Source organism: Petaurus breviceps, unplaced genomic scaffold, assembly GCF_028583685.1.
Source record: "Petaurus breviceps papuanus isolate PSGF00001 unplaced genomic scaffold, PetGlider_PUasm1.0 225, whole genome shotgun sequence".
In the NCBI taxonomy this organism is placed as follows: Eukaryota; Metazoa; Chordata; class Mammalia; order Diprotodontia; family Petauridae; genus Petaurus; species Petaurus breviceps.
The window spans coordinates 16798272-16821126 of record NW_027185889.1 but is presented as its reverse complement, the minus strand read 5'-3'; the positions used below and the strand labels follow the sequence as shown (position 1 = coordinate 16821126).

The 22855-nt window shown below is 44.6% G+C and overlaps 1 protein-coding gene across 3 annotated transcripts in view; it reads right to left on the bottom strand.

The window, feature by feature from the left end:
* Positions 1 to 22855, bottom strand: part of ELK3 (ETS transcription factor ELK3) — a 94174-nt gene that overhangs the window by 29002 nt on the left and 42317 nt on the right. For 2 of the 3 annotated variants that reach the window (XM_069095195.1, XM_069095196.1), the window contains exon 2: positions 14259 to 14467. The exons of the other annotated variant lie outside the window; for it this stretch is intronic. In XM_069095195.1, coding sequence (XP_068951296.1) covers positions 14259 to 14465 — 207 coding nt within the window. In that variant the 5' untranslated portion in view covers positions 14466 to 14467. The remainder of the gene's footprint in view (positions 1 to 14258; positions 14468 to 22855) is intronic. 3 annotated transcript variants of the gene reach the window in all.

Sequence of the window (22855 nt, the reverse complement as noted above, 5' to 3'; positions counted from 1 at the left end):
TTTAATCCTCACAACAGTTCTACTGTTATCCTCATTTTACAGATGAAGAAACCAAGGCAGACAGAGGTTAAGTGACTTGCCCAGGGTCACCTAGCTGGTAACAATTGGAAGCAGGATCCACATTCAGGTGCTGCTGACTTCCAGTCTACTAGGACTTCCTGGGATCATGGGATCATAGCCTCAGAGGCCAGCTGTCCCACCACCCTCATTTAACACAAGAAGCCCAGAGAGATTAGAGGTGGGGCTCAAACCCAGGTCCTCTGACTCCAAATCTGGTGCCCCTTGAACTGGCCTTCATGTACCATACTCAGAAAGATGAATCATCCAATATAGTCTAGTGATCATTTTGGTAAAATTAACCTGTCTCAATACCCAAAACTTTCTAATAACTGCTATTACTATGTGACCTTGGGCAAGTCACTTAACCCCAATTGCCCTCCAAAAAAACCCACAACTGCTATTAAATATTAATAATACACAATAATAGTAACAGATGAAAAGGTGGAGGAAGAGGGGGAGGAGGAGGAGACAGGGGAGGGAAAGGAAGAAAATAATGACTACATGATGGGTGACGCTAAATCTGGGAACCCTCAGGTTGGGAAGCTCCCCCCTCCAGTGCAGGTCAGTACTTTATTTATTTATTTATTTTTTTGCCTTTTGGAGGGCAATTGGGGTTAAGTAACTTGCCCAAGGTCACCAGCTAGTTTTTTTTGTGTGGGTGTTAAGTGTCTGAGGCCGGAACTGAACTCAGGTCTTCCCGACTCTGGGGCCAGTACTCTTACTCACTGCAGCACCTAGCTGCCCGCAGGTCAGTACTTTCTCTAGAGTTTGTAAGTGGACAGAGCACTGTCACAAAAAAGGCCCATGGCTTCCAAGTTGTGCTTTTTCCCATCAGCCATCACCTGGCCTTGCCTTGTGTGCCCAAGACCATATGTGTACGCACCCACACCCACTTGCAGATACCAACCCTATTTCCAGCATCTATGAGTTTAACGGGCTGGCAGATAAAAGCCTGAACTCTCTCCGGCTCTCCACTCCCAGCCTGACTTGGCCAACTCCCTCAGCTCCAAGGGGGCCCTTTCTTGTGGTCTGTGCTGGGACTCTGTTATTCTGGCACTGGGAAGCAGCTGGGTGTGAGAAGCCAAACCAAAATGAAGCGGCCAAAAAGGGCTGGGTCAGGACCCTCCCACTGCTCATGGAAGAGGAGTCAGCTGGGAGCAGGGCCGTGAGGAGGGCCTTCCCAGCCTGCCCTGGCCTGCTGCCCTGGCCATGCTTTAACAGACCCTATGCTGGGCCTGTGCGCTCCCACCAAGACCAAGAGCCAGCCTTCTGGCACACTGACTGCTCCTCACTGGGCTCGGAACTCGCCTGCCTCCTGGCCCTCTATAAACACTCATGGTGCCTTTTAATTTAAAGTCTTCTGAAGTGTTAATAAAAATAAAATAAAAAATGGCTCCCCAAATAAAAAAAATAATGACTGCCACATTTCTTCCTACTGGTATAGGTGCCGTTAGCTAGGAGCCGAGTTATTCTAGAATACCTGCTGTGCCTTCTCTGTTATGGGGACTCCAGGGACCTCCAGTCTCAGTCATTCACTGCCTGGCTGATGCAGGCCAAGGCACTTGAGCTCTCTGAGGTCTTAGTTTCACCCCCAATTAAAAACAAGGAAGAGGGTAGAAGATGATAATCAGAGATCTAGAAGCAGGGGTATAAGCACAGGAAGGAAATAAGCAATTATTAAGCCCCTACCATGTCAGGCCCTTTGCTAAGCACGCTACAAGTCCCATCTCATTTGATCCTCACAACCACCAAAGGAAGCAGGTGCAATTATTACTCTCATTTCACACTTGAGGAAACTGAGGCAGACATCAGTTAAGTGATTTGCATTCAGTCACATAATTAGCAAGTGCCTGAGACAGGATTTGAATTCAGGTCTTCCTGACTCCAAGCCCAGTCTTCTCTCCACTGAGCCATATAGCTAGGATTCTAGATTGATGGCTGGGAAAAATCTTAGAGGCCATCTAACCCAACCCTCTCATTTTACAGATGGAGAAACTGAGGCCCAGGGAGAGAAAGCTATTTGCTCAAAGTGACAGACAGGATTAGGATGGTAGGATCCAAGATTCAGATCTAGAGTGGACTTTGAAGGCCATTGAGACATTAATTTTACAGATGGGGAAACTGAGGAAGATGACCCTCTGTGGCCTTCACTTCCTTCCCCTCTTAAAAAAGGGTGGAGGGAAGAGAGGTGAGTGTTGCACTGAGGTCACAACCATAGATGACCAGAGAGTTGAAGCTAAAAAGATCATAGGATTGCAGATTTAGCATTGGAAGGAACCAGACAGGCAAGGGAATTCATCCCCACCCTTGCCCTAAGGCCCTCCTCAACTCAGATAGTCCCTCTAGGATCCTTTTTAATGCTAATATCCTAAATTTTAGGTTCTGAAATTCTAAGCTCTCTCCCAGGTCTTGACATTCTATATCCCAAGGCCCCCTCTCCAGTACTGACATTCCATATTCTAAGTCTCCTTCCAGCTCCAACTTCTATGTTCTAGGGTTCCTGCTCACTCTGACAATCTGTGTTCTAAGATCTAGCTCTCACATCCCATGTTCTAAGGTCCTGCCCACCTCTGACAATCTGTGTTCTAAGAGCTAGCCCTGACAGTCCAAGGTCCTTTTAACAATGATGTGCCATATACCAAAGTCTCTCCCAGTTCTGATCTTTGTTCTAAGGGCCCTGCCAGCTTTCACATTCTGTGTTCTGAGGTCTCTTCCAGTCCTAATATTCTTTGGTTTCTCTGGAACCCCACATTTCCCCCAAAGTAGTGCCACTGCTTAGAAACCATGGTGCAACTGTACTGTACTAGGGATGCGGAGGCAATCATGAAACACTGCCTATCCTCTAGAAATTTACATTCTTTTTTTTCTTTTTGAATTAATTTATTTTTAGTTTTCAACATTCATTTCTACAAGGTTTTGAGTTCCAAATTTTCTCCCCATCTCTCTCCTACACCCCACCCCCACCCCAAGATGGCATGCATTCTGATTACCCCTTCCCCAGGTCTTCCCTCTTTTCTCTGATGCCCCCACTCCATTTCTTTGTAGGGCAAGATAGATTTCTTATGCCCCATTGCCTGTTTATCATTTCCCAGTTGCATGTAAAAACAATTTTTTAACATTTGTTTTTAAAACTTTGAGTTACAAATTCTCTCACTTCTTCCTTCCCCACCTACCCTCATTGAGAAGGCAAACAATTCAATATAGGTTATACATGTGTAGTTATACAAAATATTTCTTTAATAGTCATGTTATGAAAGACTAACTATATTTCCCTCCATCCTATCCCACACCCCACTTATTCTATTTTCTCCTTTGACCCTGTCCCTTGTCAAAAGTATTTGTTTCTGACTACCCCCTCCCCTAATCTGCCCTCCACTCTATCATCCCTCCCCCCCTCATCCCCTTCTCCCTTACTTTCCTGTAGGGTAAGATACCCAATTGAGTGTATGTTATTCCTTTCTTAAGCCAAATCCAATGAGAGTAAGGCTCACTCATTCCCTCTCACCTCCCCCTTCTTCCCCTCCATTATGAAACCTTTTTCTTACCCCTTTTGTGTTTGATAATTTACCCCATTCTATCTCTCCCTTTCTCCCAATATATTCAGGAGTTTACATTCTGTTAGAGTAGATGAATGACATATGTATATATACAAATGCATAAGGAAGACGAGTTCAAATCCAGCCTCAGACACTCACTATCTCTGTGACCGTGGGCAAGTCATTTAACCTCTATCTTAATCTACTAGAGAAGGAAATGGCAAACCACTCCAGGACCTCTGTCAGGAAGACTCCACATGCGGTCACAAAGAGTCAGACATGACTGAAAAATGACTAAACAATAACAATACAAGCATATATAAAATAAATACAAGAAAATTTGGAAGAAGGGAGCCCTAGCAGTTGGGGAGGAAATGTAGGTGGGGTGATCCATAAAGAGCATAAAGATTAGGGGCCACTGCTCTGGAGTCAGTAGGACCTGAGTTCGAATTTGACCTCAGGCAATAGCTATGTAACACTAGGCAAGTCACTTAACTCAGATTGCCTCAAAAAAAAGAGTAAAGATTAATCAGTAAAGAGCAGGAATCAGTAAAAGTTTCATGTAGAAGATGCTTAAGCTGAGTTTTAAAGGAACACAGTGATTCTAAAGAGCATAGGTAAGGAGGGAGTGCATTCCAGGCACAGGGAACAGACTGTGCAAAAACACAGAGATGGGAGATGGAGTGTGAGGTGTGAAGAATCCCAAGAAGGCCAGTGTGATTGGATCTTAGTGTGAAGGGGACTGACACAGGGCAAGACTGGGAAGAGGGATAAGGGAGAAAATGGTCTGGTGGATCATGTATCAGTATCATAGATTGAGAGCTGGAAGGCCATCAGTCTAATCCTCTTATGTTACAAGTGACAAAACTGAGACCGAGAGTCAGTGGGATTTCATCCCAGGCCTTCTTGGCTCCAAGTCTAGCCTACCTACCTCCTCCATACTCCCCTGCAAGGTCTCAAGACTAATATGTGGCAGAGAGCCAGGATTCCACGTCTACTGCACTTTCTATCAAACCCAACTGGGAAATTAAAAAAAAAAAAACAACCGCCATTGTTGGATCAATGGATTTAGAGGCAGAAAGACCCATTCCAATTACCTGGTGCAAATCTTATTTTACAGGTGAGAAAATGAATTCTAACCCTCAGCAGATACAGAACACCTATGTGTTCTATCAGCCTTTGTAACTTCCATTTTCAATTTTTTTGTGTTTGCATTAGATCTCCTGTAGAACTGAGTTCTAAATATATCCCTTTCCTCCCCACCTCATAACAGAAATTTTTTAATGAAAGAAAAAATAGCAATTGAACAAAACCAACCCAACTAACCCAACAGAACTAAAATCCCATCAACTCCTCTGGACCCCATGGGGAGGAGTTGTTTCCTGCCCTACTGTGATAGTAATGGCAATTAAAGATTCCCCTGTATTGGCTTGGTTTTCAAATTGATTGTGTTAAAACCCAGAGTTTGTTAATCCCACCTGTGGGATGGGCTTGTTGATGTGAAAAGAAAGTCCTGAACTGGGAGGAGCTGGTGAGGTAGATTTGGAGAGACACTAGAGAGAGGCGGAAGATTTTTTTGGAAGCAGCACCTCGTGGAGAGAGAGAAACTAAGAGAATTGCTGGGGGCCGCTTTGAATTGCCCTGGACTTTTGAGACCTGCCCCCTGAGCTGCCAAGGACTGAGGAGACATGGCTGTTTTGCTGGTACTTTGTCTGTCTGTTTTGATGTTGTTTTGCCAGATTTGTCCACTGGTGAAAGACAGTCCTTTTGTTGAAGAAGTCCTGGAACCTGGCTGTTCGCTAAGAAGCCCTGAGACTGTCCTGCAGACAGAGAATGAATACTGTCCACTGGTGAGGGACTGTGCTGTTGTTGCAGGGGTCTGGAGACTGTCCTGCAGACAGAATGAATACTGTCCACTGGTGAAGGACAGTACTGTTGTTGCAGGGGTCTGGAGACTGTCCTGCAGACAGAGTGAATACTGTCCACTGGTGAAGGACAATGCTGTTGTTGCAGGGGTCTGGGAACCTTTCTGTTGGTTCGGAAGCCCTGAAGAAGGATTTTCTTGTTGTATGTTTACAGAAATCCTGGGAGAGGGCTTTGCTAATGTGTTCAGGGGTTCTAGGACTGTTCTACAGACAGAGGATAAATTCATGAAGGGACTGGCAATGTATCTTATGGCCTTGCTAAGCCTTGTCTCCCCAGGAACTAAGATTGCTGAGAACTTGCCTCGTGTCAAGATGAAGAAAAGACCTCCATTTGGGTATTAAATGCTGTGTTTAAACTTGATGTAACTCTGGGGTAAATTCAGTTGTGATCCAGGGGTGGGGAACTTTTGACCTTATGTTTGGAAACTAATCTCCATTTGAGAAGAGGGGCTTTGTGGTGGACTTAAGGTATAGCCTAGGGGTGGAGAAGTATTTAGAACAGAGACTTTGTAATTGATTGAATGATTGGAAGGTCCTGGGGTGGGGTAGTACTTGGAGATTATTTAATCATACTTAGTAAATACTGTATTTTGAATGATGTCATGTTTTGATCTTCTCTGTTCTGGGTTTGTTACTGAATAAAATAGAGAGCACCTATGCTGGTATTTTGAACCTGGGAAGTTGCCTTTGCTTGGTATTACATTACACCTACCCAGGGAGAGGTTCCCTCCTGGGAGGTAATGCTATCTGGAAGGAATCCTACTTTTAAAATAAGCAAATCCTGGTTTACAAGGAGGTCTCCTACCTCCCTGGGAGGCAGGTAGTACAAATATCATCATCCCCATTGTACAGATGAGGAAACTGAAGGTCAGGGTGACAGGTTGACTGCCACATTACTAACAGGTGTAGGGTCCAGGATTTCTTCTGATTTCAACTCCTGTATGGTCTACACAGCACTACCTGCCTCAGCAGAGACTACTACCCAATGCGAAACAGATAGAGATGATAGAATAATAAAAATTATTAAGTGCCTATCATGTGATGGGCAGCATAGGGGAGTGGATTCAGTAACAGCTTAGGACCCAGAAGATTTGGGTTCAAATCCTGCTTCTGAGACATACTGACTGTGGCAAGTCACTTATCAGTATTCTGGGCAAAATGCAGTGCTAGAGAGTTTCCTTCCCAGTGAAATTACAGATCTATTTTTTTTTTTAACCTGCTAGTTCGTGAGGATACAGAACAGTTTTGCCATAAGGAGCTCTAAACCTTCTACTTTAGCTGAGCCAAAGACTTGTGATGCCAAGGGTCTTTTCCATGGTCCTTTCAATGCATAAATGAATCATGAAGCCTTTTATCTCTGCTGCCTCTCCATTCCTTACTTCACTTGAATATTCTGCAGACTATTCAGATTTGGGTCAGTTATATGTCTTCCTAAACTGTGGACAGGGCTCATAGAAGTTATAAATTCTGCATAGAAAATACATCTTGAGCATAAGGCAGGGGAAGAGGCATTGTCTGAGTGAATATAACCAACTGGATGTTAGAAGGAAAAGAGATGGGAGGGAACGGGGTTGGATTGGAGGAGATGTAGTAGGATTGGAGGGGATTGGGTGAGGTTAGAGAGGATGGAATGGATTGGTGGGGATGGGATGGGGTTGGGAGGAATGAGTTGACATTGGAGGGGATGGGATGGATTGGAGGGGATGGGATGGATTGGAGGGGGTGGGATGGATTGGAGGGGATGGGATGGATTGGAGGGGGTGGAATGGGATTGGAGGAGGTGGGAGAGATTGGTGGGATAGGGCAGTAGATAGCAAAATGAGACAGTTAAGAGATCTGTCAGTTTGCCTTCATGGCCAACAGCAAACTTCAGCAAATGAACCTCTCCATTTTTCCTGCCAATAAAAGCCCAGAAGCAAGAAAATTCATCCTGGCAAAACATGCATCTGTTGCGCTCCAGGCAGTGGTATGATGTAAGTGTTCATTTGGCAAGCTGGTTCAGGCTTTGGCAGCTGAGCATATAATATGGAGATATCCTCATAAACACAGGTTTTATGGCTGATGCTAAGTCTCCAGGCCCCATTCTGGTTTCTAAGCAACAAGCCTAGTTGGAGGGATGTGGGATGCCAGAAAATAAAAATCACAGACTGTTAGGGGTAAAAGAGATCTTACACTATAGGATGCTAGAGTTCAGAAAGACCTTAGAATACAGAATATCAGGGCCAAGAGAGACCTTGGAACATGGAAAAGCAAGGCTGGGAAGGACCTGGGAACGACTGCTGTTGTTGTTCTATAGTTTCAGTCATGTCTGACTCTTCGGGGCCCCATTTGGGGTTTTCTTGGCAAAGACACTGGAATGTTTTCCTTCTCCAGATCATTTTACAGATTAGGAAACTGAGGCAAAAGGGTTTAAGTGACTTGCCCAGGGTCACACAGCTAGTAAGTGTCCAAGACTGGATTTGAACTTGGTTCTTTCTAACTCCAGCCCAGGCATTCTAATCCACTGTGCCACCTAGCTGGCAAGGAACCTGTAATATAGATTATTATATCTGGGAGGAACCTTAGAACACAGAATCTTAGAACCTGAAAAAGACCTTAGAGCATAAAATGTCACAATGTGAAAGGTTCAGGGAATCCAGTATGTCAGAGATGAAAGGGCCTTTAAAACAAAGGAGACAATATTTGTAAACTGCCTATTAGCACAGTGCCTGACATGCAGGAGGCATTTAATAAATGCTGGTTCCCTCTCCCCTACAATGTGAAATGTCAGAGCTAGAAAGGATTAGACACAGAATAAGTGAACAGTTCAAGGAACTCATGGTCTAAATGGGAGAAACAACACACACCCAGGAGGATTCAGCTGTGGCCATGGAGAGTGCAGCATCAAGGCTGATGGCAAGGCCCAGAGATCCTCGCCTTCCCGGAAGCACGGTGGGGAGATGCAGTCATTCATTCATTGCATCACTCATCAAAGCAGCATCACCAGCCATGTCCTCTCTTCACTGGAGAGGCACAGGCCCAAGGCTGCTGGAAGGTCAACTGAGGCCCAAGGGTCACAGTGAGACGGGGTTTTCAGGCTCCTTCTATGAGGGTGGGAATGGGAAGGGCCTTTAACATTCAACCAGCAAGGCAAAGGGAAACTGGCAGGAAAGTTGATGAGAAGGGGAAATTCTGATGAGATCTGACCCCTTCACCTCTCTGGGCCTCAGTCTCCTCTCCTGTAAAGTGATCAGCTTGGGCTTGATGATATCTAGGGGCTTTTCTGGCCTAAAGCAATTCTAATGGGTCCTGAATACCTTGATAGTTTGTTGAAGTCTGTGGATCAGAATACTGTTTTTAAATGCATAAAATACAACACATGGGATTGTAAAGGAAGCCAATTATATTGCAGAACAGTTATACATATATGGGGTGGGATGGGACAGTAGACAGCAAAATGAGACAGTTAAGAGATCTGTCAGTTTGCCTTCATGGCCAACAGCAAATAGATGATAGAGAGAGACAGAGACAGAGAGAGAGAGACAGACAGAGAAAGAGAGAGAGAGAGAGACAGAGAGAGAGAGAGACAGAGAGACAGAGACACAGAGAGAGAGACAGAGACAGAGGGGGAGAGAGAGAGAGAGAGAGAAATTTTTTTTTAATTCAAGTTTACACACCCCAGGTTAAGAATAGACTTGAAGGTCTCTGAGAACTCTTGCTTGTCTTGTAAAAGGATCTGATCAGGGCTTACTGGCCTCCATAAGATCTATCAGGACAATAAACATGTCAAGCCCTTGGGCATTTTCCAGGATCAGCTACTAATAGATAATGACAAAAAAACTTGGATCACTGGGCAAAGGCCCCTCTTTTATTGTCCAAAACCTCGTAACTTCTATAATGGGAACGAAGAGAAATTCCCAAGTATGCTGGGTGTGGATCAGGCCAGCCCAGGGAAGACCAATGAGCACTTAGTTACTTCAACCCCTTGGATAAGGCCCAAGCCAGTCCTCTGCCATGGAATTTTGTGGCAAATAGTGTTATTCCCTGATCACCAATGATGCCTCTGTCTTCCTCCCTTCCCTGCTATCACAATAAATTGTGTTTTTGGTTAAAAATTTATTTTTCAGAGTTAAATAATTACACTCAGGCCAGGTTTCATGACACAAACACTCCATCAAAGGGATGTATTATTAATACTAATGCTCTCCTGTCATGACTGCCCACTTAATTTGAAATGAATTATCCAATTAAGTGAGGAAGGGAAGCTTTCTACTTTCCAGGAAAAGGCTCAGGCAGTGACTTTATCTTGAGCATTTTTCCGCACACATCACTAATTAACTAAGACATTCTTTCATGAGGTCTTTGCTTGGTGGAAATGAGTCATGTTTCTGTTGGGAACACATTGAGAGAGGGCTTTTGTCCCGCCTCTGACTCTTGGTGGGGACAGAAGCACCAAAACCTCTCAGCCATAGCTTGTCTTTAAACCTGTCACTGCAGAGAAGGAAGAACCGCAGTCCCAGATGTGAGGAAACACACTTCCTGACTTTAGTTAGATGTGTGGAAGACTAGAGGCACAGAATGGTACACACACTGTTAGATAAAGTCACTATGATTTTTCTTAACTACTTAGTTGTCAGGGATGAGGGATATATCTGGAAATGACTTTGATGTGAAAAAAAAATGGAAGGGAGGGAAGGAAGGAGGGTAAAAAGGAAGGAAGGAAAGAAAGTAAAGACGGAGGAACAGAAAGAAGGAAGGAGAGAGGGTGGGAAGGGAGAGGGTGGGAAGGAAGAAGGCAGGGAAGAATGGGAGGAGGGAGAGGAGAGAGAGAAAGAAAGAAGGAAGGAGGAAGGGAGGGAGGGAGAGATGGGAAGGGAGGAAATTGGTACTCTCTCTGTTCCTCACACACAGCACTCATTCTCCCATCTCTAAGCCTATTCATGGCTTTCCTGCAAGCTTGGAATACATTCTCTCTTCACCTCTACCTCAAAAAACCCCCCTCTTCATTAAAGAAGCAACTCAAGTATCACCTTTTATACTGAGCCTTTCCTGATTCCCAACCACCAATCCCCTCCCTCTCTCCCTTCCCATTGTCTAGTTGTATTTATTCTGCTTATATTTATTTTTCCTGTTCTTATATAGGTATGTATTGTCTCCCCTATTACAACATAAGCTTTTTACAAGCAGAGACTGTTTCATTTTCACTTTAGTATCCCCCAGTGCTGGCACAAAATGGACATCTTACAAATGCTTGTGGACAGGCTGATTCCATTTGCATTATTTCATAAAGGCCTTTCCAGATTCCTTTTGTATTTGCCATACTTGACAGCTAGACACTCTGAGAATCACATGTAAGGTCCCAATAGTCCCCTCTTTCACTCTGATGAACCATAGCCAGAGAGAAGCCAAAACTTCCAGAAAGTACAGGGAAAACAGGCATGTCAGGAAGGTACCTTCGTGACCTCAGCCCAAACAGAAACAGCATTTGATGCCTCAGCTGGAAACCAGGTTATTATTTTCTGATCAGAAAGCAATGTCTTTGTAAAGTACCACACCAGCTGGCAACGTCCCCATTTCACAGTGGCCGCTCTCCAATGACAGGATCATAGAATCTCCAAGTTAGAAGGCAGCTCAGGGCCCAGCTGGTACAACTGATCCCTGAACATGAACTCTTCTCTGCAACATGCCTAACAAACAATGCAGCCTTTGCTTGAAGCTCTCCAGTAAGGAAGGATCTGTGACCTCCTGAAGTGGCCCATTCCACAATAAGTTGACACTGAGCTGAAATCTTCCTCTTTTACAACTTGTGCCCGGTTTAGACAGAGGCCCAGCAGCACAGGTCCAGTCTCAATCCTCACAGTCCTGCAAAGCCCAGGGAATATTGCAAAACAATATCCAAAAAACCAAGATTCCACAAAATTTACAGGAGCTGTAATCAGCGAGAAGTATCTTTAGAATCTGTCGGTCAATAAGCATTTATTAAGCACTTACTATATGCCAAGCACTCTGATAAGTGCTGAGACTACAAAGGAAGGTGAAGGACAATGCCTGACCCCAAGGAGCTCACAGTCTAATTAATGGTCATGTACAAACAAGATACAGACGGGATAAACGGCAGAGATTAGCAGAGGAAGGCACTAGCATTAACGGGGTTAAGGAAAAGCTTCTGGTGGAAGGCAGGATTTTCCCTGGGACTTGAAGGAAGTCAGGGAGGCCAGGAGAAGGAGATAGGAAGGGGGGTGCTCTGAGCATGGAGCCATTAGATGGAGCCCTCTGTGAAGAAGGCAGGAAGCCAGCATTATCCCTGCATCTGAGTGGGTGGCAGCAGGCAAGGTGTAAGGAGACTAGAAAGCTGGAAAGGGGCCATGTTATGATCCCTTGGTATTGGGAGGGGAATCATGTGGTTATAAAGGCCCTTCAAAGCTAAGCAGAGACTTGGATTGGATCATGACTGGATCCTGAAAGTAACAGGAAACCATTGGAATTTACCCAATAGCTCTGGTGGCTGAACAGAGGACAGAGTGGAAGAGGGACTGACCTGAGGCCCCAGCAGCTACTGCCATAGTCAAGACATGAAGGGAAGACGCTCTGCACCAAGGAGGACAGCATCAGAGGACAGATGGGGGCAAACAGGAGAGATGTTGGGAAGGTAAAAAAAAGCCCAAATAACCCCCCCAAAACAAACAGAAAGCCTCTCTTCTGAGGTAACTGTTAAAGAACCAGGGAATTTCAACGAACACCTATGGAGCTCTAAAAGCATTACACTGTGGAACTAATATTAACTGAGTGAATGACTTTCCAGTCTCTTCCTCGTGAACTGACTTTGGAAGACATGATAGATTGGCCGAATTCATGAAATATAAATGTGGAGCTAATGTTTAAAAGAAATTACTTTGATCCTCTTTCAAAATTAGTCCAGACAGAGTAGCTTAGGATAATTACTGATATCAGTCTTTGAACAGAAGACTTCAAAAGTGGGATTGGGAGGGGAATAAGCATTTATATTGCTCCTACTGTGTGTGATGCGCTGGGTTAAACGGTTTATAAATATGTCATTTGATCAGTCTCCATCAGAGATGAGCACTAGTAATAAGTAACTGGAGGCAGCTAGGTGGCTTGGTGCATAAAGCACCAGGCCTGAAGTCAGGATGACCTGAGTTCGAATGCAGCCTCAGATATTTCCTGGCTGTGAGACCCTGGGCGAATCACTTCACCCTGCTTGCCTCAGTTTCCTCATCTGTACAATGAGCTGGAGAAGGAAATAGCAAACCACTCCAGTGTCTCTGCCAAGAAAACCCCAAATGGGGTCAGGATGAGTCAGACAGGACTGAACGGCTGAATACCAAATAATTAACTGACATTTATTTATCTGTTGTTTCCAGCTTTGCTAAACTCTACATACATTATCTCATCTAAGCGGCCAGTCTCCCTTCTGGAAACATGCCTTCCATGCAGCTGCCAAAGTTGTTTTCATAGTATCAGACCGCTAGGTGGCACTGTGCACAGAGCTCTGGGCCTGGAGTCTGGAAAAGCCGAGTTCAGATTTCACCTTAGACACTTACTAGCTGTATGATTCTGAGCAAGTCACTTGACGTGGCTGCCTCAGTTTACCCATATGTAAAATGTAGATATGATAACACATACATCCTGTTGTTTTAGAGAGGATAACGTGATAACATTTAGAAAGAATTTTGCAAACTTTAACATACTATATAAATGTGTCATCATCGTTATTATTTTTCTAAAGTATAGTCCTGTTTCAGACCCCTGCTCAAGAAACTCTGATGACTCCCTACTGCTTCTAGGATCAAATGCAAACCCTCCTGTTTGGCATTCCCAGCCCTGGGTGATCTGGTTCCAGGCTCATTACACATTCATTCCCTTGGCTTGCTGGCCTACTCAGACATGCTGCTCCCTCTACGTATCTTCAGCCAGGCTCATTTCTACCTCTCAAAATCCGCAGTTCCCTTCCAGCATCAGTCCAGGACTTCCTTCCAAGAGGCCCCTCCAGGTGCGCCCCGTCAATGCCTCCTCTACCCAATGCAGGGTGATTCTGAGTGTGTGTGCTTCATCTATTTCATGAATATCTCTCTAGTGCTTAGCACAGTGACTGGCACACAGTAGGCATGTAATAAATGCTTACAGACTGGCTGATTTTGTAATAATTATGCCTACACATGTTGTTTCCTCCTAGAGAACACAGGCCTCTGAAGGGCAGGGGCTTTTTCATAAAATTATTAATAGAGAGGGGTGGCCAGGTAGCTCAGCGAGTAAAAGCACCGGCTCCAGTGTCAGGATGACCTGGATCAAATCTGGGCTCAGATTCTCAGCACCACACCCAGAAATAACTGGCCATGTAACCTTGAGCAAGTTACTCAACCCCGATTGCTTATTAAAAAAAAAAATTATTAATAGAGAACCCGGCACATGGTAGGTGCTGGTTAAATGCTTAATCACTGGTGAATTGGCTGGAAACTCCCTCCATCAATACAGACAAAGAAACAAGCAACTCCTTGGTAATGAACGTATTGAAGAGCTGCCTGGAGCTCTGAGAGCTTCAGTGGCTTGGTGGGGAACATCACTAGTGTGTCAGAGGCAGGACTAGAACTCTGGTCTTGCTACCTCCCCTCAATCTTCTTTGACAGGCTACTTCTTGAAGAACAAACTCAGGGGTATTTTTCTGCCCCAGCGGAGCCCCAAGAGAGCATCCACGTCCCCCCTCTGCCCAGGCTGGTCTGTGTCCAAGCCAAGGGCTCACCTTATCATAGTAGTACCGCAGGGCGCGGCTCAGCTTGTCATAGTTCATGTTCGTCTTGTTCTTGCGTAGCCCCCACAGCTTGGCAACCTCTTCTGCCTTGAGAAGCTTGAATTCACCATCATTGGATGTCCAGCAGATTAAGTGCTCGTGCTTCTGGTCCAGCAGCAGCTGCAACAGGAACTGCCACAGCGTGATTGCACTCTCCATACCTGGAGGGAGAGCAGGCAGGCAAAGGTCAAGGGCAGCCAGCCGGCACCTGCAGCCCATCCTCCTTGGTTACCCTAAGGGTTTTATCTTATGCATTTAATTTTGAGAAAGGTGTCCAAGACACAGAAAAAGTAAAAAATCTCTGCCCTAGAGAGTTACTACCTACCTTACATTACTATCACAGGTAAGACCTGGGCCTGGCCTGTTTCTCATGCTCTCTATCCACTGCCCCATCCTGCCACTTAATGCCTTGCACATAATAGGCATTTCATAGGTGTTGATTGAATGGAATTTTACAGTTCTAACCCAGTGCTACATCCTTAGTGTGCCCAGGCCGGATTGAGAAGGACCAGAGGGGACAGAGAGTGGTGCCATGTGGGCTGGGACTTATAAAGCTGTTCCCCCCTCTCTCCCCCCCGCCCACTTCCATCCACACCTAGGAACCACTGTCCTAAGATTGAGATCTGAATCTGATGACTCACAGTAACTAACATCCTCTCTACTCTCCACCTGGGCTGACTCACTGTCTCTGGCTTCTCTCTGAGGCAGGTCCTCGAGTTGGTGAATTCAGTTTTTCCTTTCCTTGAGCTTACACAATCTATTCCTTTACTCAGAATCCATCCTTGGGGGCCCTACCATGATCCTCTGACCACATACATCTTCACTGCCTGAGATCCCGCTGATGCATATACCCTATGAGTCTGACTACATAATTACTGATTCACAGAGGTAGTGAGACATCTGGCCAGGGAGAAAGGAGATCTCCATGCTACCAAAATAAATCATTTAATTTCACTGAATCTCATTTTCTTCATCTGTAAATTAAGAGTAATGTTAATTCTAGTGCCCACCTCTTGAGGCTTCGATGAAAATCAAATAAGATGAGGGCAAAGGTTGTTGGGTTGTTTGGTTGGGTTTTATTGAGGCAATCGGGGTTAAGCGACTTACCCAGCGTCACACAACTAGGAAGTATCTTGAGATTAGATTTGAACTCAGGTTCTCATGACTCTGAGGCAGTGTGCTCTATTCACTAAGCCACCTAGCTGCCCAGGCCCAAAGCTTTTTGAAAGTCTTAATTAAACTCTGTGGAAATGCCAATTATTGTCACTTCCCTGTGAGTTTACAAAATGAGCTATAGTAATGTTAATGACTTCTTTGCACCCCTTTTATCTGACACAAAACAGAAGTAATGAATGGGTAGCCAGACTCAGATGGCAACAGCAATGTGGTATCATGGAGAGTGATGGGTCTAGATTCCAAGGGCCTGGGTTCCAGTCCTCCCCCCACACCCTGCCCTATCCCACCCCCAGCTCCCACCCTGTGATTTCTCTGAGACCTACTTTCTTCATCTATAAAATAAGAGGCTTAAAATCAATAGCCTTTAAGGTGCCGTCTTCCTCTGATCTTTTTTGCCCTTACCTTCTCATGGATCATAGATCTAGAACTATAAAAGTAAAAACTTAAAATGTAAAATTTTATTTTTTTATGTAAAAATTATCGATAAAAATGTAAAATTCACTTTATAGAGAAGAACTCTCACTCCCAGAATGGTTAAGCAGTTTGCCCAGGGTCACACAGGGAATAAAAGTAGTATTTGAACCCAGATCCTCTAACCCTGTAGAAAGTATACTTTCCACTATATCATGCTACCTCACTTAGTTTAAAAATAGTTTTTAGTAATGTATATTTTTTTAATGCCATGACAGATGATGTCCCAGAAGGGAGTTGGCAAGGGACTGGGATAGCAGGAAAGACCGTGAAATTTTCCAATCCCTCATGCCTGTACTGGTTTGTGTAAAGGGAAGAAATCACAGTCTATTTCTCTCTGAGGGTTCCTCATCACTTATTTTCCTTAGCAGACCCCAGGCAGCTGTCAATGCAGTTTTCTGAGGTCTACCAGGTAACTGGAGACATTTAGGGCAGCCAAATGTATCTGGCCTAACAGGTCTCTGGCTACTGGACATCGTTTCTCCTGTGTCCCCATTCTCTGGGCTTGCTGACCTAGACTCTGCTACCATGGGCTGGGTGTAAATCATTCACAGTGTTTAACCTCGTGCCTTCTCTCTGGGGTCATCAGTTACCCAGCCAGCCTCCCTTTCTGCTGAGGCTCCCTCTAGACTATCTCTTCCTTATTTGTTATGTACCTCAAGTGTAGATGTGGGTCAGTGATAGCAGCTGGAGAGAAAGGGACAGATAGAAAATGAAATATATTTGAAATGAGAGTCCAATGGATACCTATAACAACATGCTAACTTTAAAACTACCGGGATACAGAATACACACATTTCTGGAGGGGTATGTAAAGGAGTAGGTTAGCTTGGTGGTGCATTGGATGGAGTGCTGGCCTTGAAGTCAGGAGGACCTGAGTTCAAATCTGGCCTCAGATACTTCCTAGCTGTGTGACCCTGGGCAAGTCACTTAACCCTGTCTGCCTCAGTTTCCTCATCTGTGAAATGAGCCAGAGAAGAAAAGGGCAGATCATTCCAGCATCTTTGCCAAGAGAAACCCAAATGGGGTCAGGAAGAGTGTACAGGGCTAAACAACAACAAGGTTCAGCAGGAGAGCCCAAAAGAAATGACTGGTGTAAAAACAAGGGGGAACGACAAAATCTGAAAACAAGAATGACATGGCTCAATTAATTTCCCCTGAGGTTCCTTCTAGCTCCAATCCATGACCTATGAACAATCCACAGCTACTGAGGGCTCACTGCCCACTTCAGAGCCCTTCTCTGTATGTGACCAGAGCACACTCAGGCATCATTAAAGTTTCCAAGGAATGTTTTAATTTCTCTCCTTTGTGATCAGGCTGCATCCTCATGGCCACAGTAAAGGCGCACACCTGGATATGGACACTAGAGGGCATGGGTTCGAATCCTGTCAAGAACACTACTTGTGTGAGTTTGGAGAAGTCAGTTCCCCTCTCTGAAAGTCAGTTTCCTCACCTATAAAAGGAGGGGGGTGGATTAGATAGTCCCTGGCTCAGAATCTGTAATCCTATGACCCACTCCTACGCAGCTGGCCAATGTGTAGGAGGGATAAAAGCGGTGTAACCTGGGTGACTCCAGACTTCACCTCTCTAGGCCTCAGTTTCCTTACCTGTAAAATGAGCAGGTGAGACTACCAGAGTTTCCCAACCTGGAGCCCATAAACCTTTGTTTTTTAAACTACTAAATATTTTGTTAAGTGTATTTCAATATAATTGTTTCCTATTCTAATCCTATGACTTTTCCTCCTTTAAAAACACAACTATGAGAAGAAGATTCCCCAGATAGCTAAGGGTGCTGTGCCTCCCAAAATGGTGAAGTCCCTGGTCTGAGAAAGCCCTCCTAGCCCCACAGCCCCACGACTCTGCCAGGCATTCAACAGGGAAAACATTCACTCTGGGCCAAACACTGTCCTAGGTGCTGGGGATCAAAGAAAAAGCAAAGGCTGACTGCCTGTAATGGGGATGTAAATGTGAAGATCTTCCCTGCCCTGAGGCTGAAGTGCACCTGGAGCCTGGAGCCTGGAGCCTGGAGCCTTGGGTGGGGGAGGCTTGTTTTTCAGTAGATGCTTCTTGATTGGCCAGTGGGTCCAGAAGGTTGTTACATTCTCTGAGCCAGGAGAAGGCTATATAAGCCCTGATTTGAGGCTTTGTTTTGGGGCTCACTTTGAGAAGTGTTCTGTGATTTGATCTGGATTCTGGGAAGCCGTTGTTGAGAGTCCCCCGGCTTTGAAAAACCCAGAATGTGGAAACCCAGATGTTGACTGGGTATGGATGTAATGGTTGGACAGTTTGGAAAGCTGTCTACTTGATCTGTTTCTGTCTTGATAATTCTGCCTGTATACTTTGAAGTTCGGGGTGCTAACCTTTTTCCCCTGAACAAGGTAAACGATATATGTCTGACTGATTAAAGTAAGCTTGTTAACCCATTTTGAGTTGCTTTCCTTTATCAAAGCAGATCCAAGAACCTGTGTGAGCAGCCACCCTGGGGACGCTGGGGTGCTTGCTGCTACACTGCCCCATGGAGCTGACACTGACGGGAAGATGATGGTGCAGAGAAAGTAAATGGAAGGTCCCCTGAGTGAGGAGGCTGCCTCCGGCATCAATAGTCTCTGCTCCCTGCAGGGGTCCTGATCAGAGATTCTCCGTCTTGCCCTGAATCCGCCAAAGTCCAGAGCCCTGCACCCCCACCTCAGGCCGGTCTCTCTCCCCTTCATTATCTGTTCCTATCCCCCCCTTCTCCTACACACACACCCCCTTCCTCTCTCTTTCTTTCTCTGACCCTCTCTGTCTCTCCTCTCCTCTGTGTGTCACACTTACACACACACACACACACTTCCCCCCTTTCTCTGTGTCTTTCTCTGGCCTTCTCCACCCCCTCTGTCTGTCTGTCTGTCTCTCCTCTCCTTCCCTCTCTGTATGTTTCTCCCCCCCCCCACCTCCCACCTCTCTGTTTCATTTTTTGGCCCTCTATTCCATTCTCTCCCTTTTTGTCCCTCTCCCCCCCCTCCCTTTCTCCCTCTTCTTCCCTCCCTCCATTGGAAGGAGATCAGAAAATTGCAGAGAGTAGACGGACAGATACTGTGAAAGTGCCTACCCCAAAGTTGGTCATCTCTGCTCTGCCTGTCCTGTGCTGGGCCTGCCACAAGATGGCACAAGGCAGCTTACTATAGAGGGAGGGTGGGCCTTAACGCCAATCTCTAGTCTAGACAGAATTGTCTCAGCTTTTCCTTTTCATGGAACCAATTACAGATTCATGAAGGATCAGAAGATCACAGATCTGGAGCAGGAAGGAACCTAGAAGGTCATCTAGTCCATCCCCCTTATTTCACAGATGAGGAAACTGAGGCTCAGGGGGCCCTGCCTGAGGTCACACAAGGAGCAAGCAGCAGATCTGGGGTTTAGAGGAGCTCCTCCTAACCCAGACATAACATCTTTTCACTGGATCACACTGTCTCCTTTTTATCTTTCAGCTGACTGCTAGTATCCGAGATGCAACATGGCCCTGTGGAAATAGTGCTGGATTGGAAGGCAAAGGACCTGGGTTCAAATTCTGCCTGTAATGCTTTCCATCTTTGTGACCTTATGCATATCACTTTCCTCATCTGCAAAATACACAAGGAGTTTGGACTGGGTAACTTCTAAGGTGCCTTTCATCTTTAAATCTATTGGTACCATTTAGGTGGTTGACTTAACCCTTCTGATCCTCCATTTCCTCATCTGTAAAATGAGGACTAGATGGTCTTTGAAGTTCCAGCTCTAAATCTATTTGTTTCATCATAGAAAAAGATAGAGGACCTGGCTCTTCAGTGACAGGAGCTGGGTTCAGATGTCACCTCATCTGTGTGACCTTGGACAAGGTAGCCTTTGCAAATCTGTCTTCTTATCTGTAAAATGGGGGAAGTGAACTAGACAGCCCTCTGAGGTCCTTCCAGTTGTAAATCTTTGTATGTTTAGAGCTGAATGGAACTTCAGAATGGTCATCTAGTCAACCCCCTCATTTTACAGATGGGGAAACTGAGGCACAGGGCAGGGAAATTATTTGCCCAAATTCATAGTCTATCATTAACTTTTCTCTCTGCACATATTTTAAATATAAATATATACATACACACATATGTGTATGTGTGTGTGTGTGTGTTGTCTCCCTTATTAGAATGTCTGAATTGGGATTCTTTCACTCACTACATTTGTATCCTCAGCCCCTAGAACAATGTCTGGCCTATAGCAGGCACTTAAGTACTGCTTATTGACTGAGTAATTGCTCATGTAAGACAGTGATATTCATACCTCTTTCCTTAACATTTTGTGCTGCAAAAGTAAAAGAAACAATGTTTTTTCTCTCATCTTCCAAAATACAAAGAAAGGTCATATCAGGTCTCTGTGAAGTATTTATTTTCTGTTTGTTAAAATTCACAACTTTTAACAAAATTCACACCTTAATTTGTCATGCCATCTTGTCACTGGGAATGTGGGGCTGATTTTCTACATTCCCTACCATAAACTTGGAAATCAGTAGTTCTCATGAACAGAAATCTACTGAAGAACTCACTATCATATCAAAGTGTAATCAATTACAAAGCATTTATTTAGTGCCTGATATATGCAAGGCACCAGGGGAAAAATCAGAAATTGATACATGAAAAAAATTATCTAATGAAAAACAAACATTTAAGGAAAAAACAAAACTGCATGCTTTGTAATTATAAGAACCAAGAGTGGACCCAGAGAAGAGATGAGAAAATACACCTCTCTCCTTTCTTTGCAGATGTGAGAGACTAAGGGATTAGTGTCACATATACTGTAGGACTCCATTGATTGTTGGTTTTGAAGTGGTTGTCTGTCTGTCTGTCTATCTATCTATCTGCCTACCTATATTTCTTTCTTCAAAGGATGGTTTGCTGGGGAGGAATATATTTGGGAAAGAAGGGGATGTAAGAATAAAAAAAAAGCAATAAAAACGGAAAGGAGGAAGAGAAAAGGAAAGAGAAAAATAGAGCAAAAGAAGGAAAGAGATGAAAAGAAGAAAGGAAGGGAGAGGAAAGGAAGAAGGAAGAAAAAGGGAAGGAGAGAGAGAAAGGAGGAAGAAAGGAAGGAAAAGAGAGAAGGAAAGAAAGAAGTAGGGAGGGAAGGGAAGAAATAGAAAGAGAAAGAGGAAGGAAGAAAAAGGGAAAGAGAAAAAAGTAAGGAAGAAAGAATGAAGGAGGGAAGGAAAAAAGAAAAAAAGGAAGGAAAGAATGAAAGATAAAAGGGAAGGAAGGAAGGAAGGAAGGAAGGAAGGAAGGAAGGAAGGAAGGAAGGAAGGAAGGAAGGAAGGAAGGAAGGAAGGAAGGAAGGAAGGAAGGAAGAAAAGAAAGCATTTCAGCAAATCAAAGAAACCCAAAGGGACCAGTATTTGAAGCTGGGGAAGAACCTTCAGAGTGGTCCAGAACAGGACCTTAATTTTATGGATGGGGAAGCCATCTGGAGGCCCAGAGGGTGGGAAAAACTAGCTCTGAATCACACAAACAGTAAAATGCAGCTCAGGGTTTCAAACTCTGATACTTGCTCTCGCTCCAGACCCGGCACCCCACTACCAGCCCATGGCTCCTGCTGCGTCTCTTAAAGTCATGACAATTTAGAATCAGCCAAAAACACTTAAATATTTTGAAAGGTACTTCAGTAACTCAGAAGAGAACATTTTCCAAAAAACTGGTGATAAAACATGTCTAAGTTCACTAAAAAAAAATCCCATATACAAAAATGAATGATATGGGTTTTCTTCTTCATTGTTGTTTTAAATCATTCCTCTAGTGGAGGAACTAAGATTATGTGAAACCATTTTCAAAACAGGTTATAGTCACTGTCACTGATTGATTACACCCCTAAATATTGCTCATCTGAGATGCTTATCCTCATAATTGTTCCTGTTCTATTCCAAACTATTTAGAGGCACTGGTATAGATCCTACATTTAAAAAACAAAGTGATTTTTGTGGACATGCAGTAGTACCATGAAAAGAACACAGAACATGGATGCGAATGCTGCCTCTGATACCTCCTAGTTGGGTGGTGCTGGGGTGGTCACCTCCTCCCTCTAGGCCTCAGTTTCCTTCTTTGTAAGATGAGAAGGCTAAGCCAGACTAACAATCTGTTCTAAAGGACTACTGGAGATCGCTAAATTGATCAGTCCTAAGGTTTTGTTTGAAACATACACATACACAGAACCAAAAATTCCTCAAAGTCCAGGGTACAACTAGGCAAAAATAATAACAATAATAATAATGATGAGTCTTTTGGGCAAAATAGTGACAACTTCTTGAATAACACCACACTGCTTTAATTATAAGCCTAAACTGGATGTCTTTTTTTCTTTTCTTTTGGAGGGGGGAAGGCAAGACCATTGAGGTTAAGTGACTTGCCCAAGGACACACCGCTAGTAAGTATGTCAAGTGTCTGAGGCTGGATTTGAACTCAGGTCCTCCTGACTCCACAGCCAGTGCTCTATTCACTGCATCATCTACTTGCCCCTGGATCTCTTTCTTTTTGAAACACTAAATTCTCTCCATGTCCATTAGAAAACAATTCACTGGGATCAGGGGTAACTTTTATGAGAGCAAGGTTTTGTGGGGCAGGGGGCAAAGAAACAGAAGATCATGTTAATATTAGATTAGACCACCTCTTGGGGTTCCGCCAGCCCTCAGATCCTGTGTTCTCCAGCTGAGAGAAGTAAACTCCTTGGGGCTGCTAGGTGGCGCAGTGAATAGAGCACCAGCCCTGGAGTCAGGAGGACCTGAATTCAAATCTGACCTCAGACACTTAACACTTACTGACCTTGGGCAAGTCACTTAACCCCAGTTGCCCTTCCAAAAAGCAAAAGGTGGAGGGGAAGAGGGAGGGGGAGGGGAGAGAGAGAGAGAGAGAGAGAGA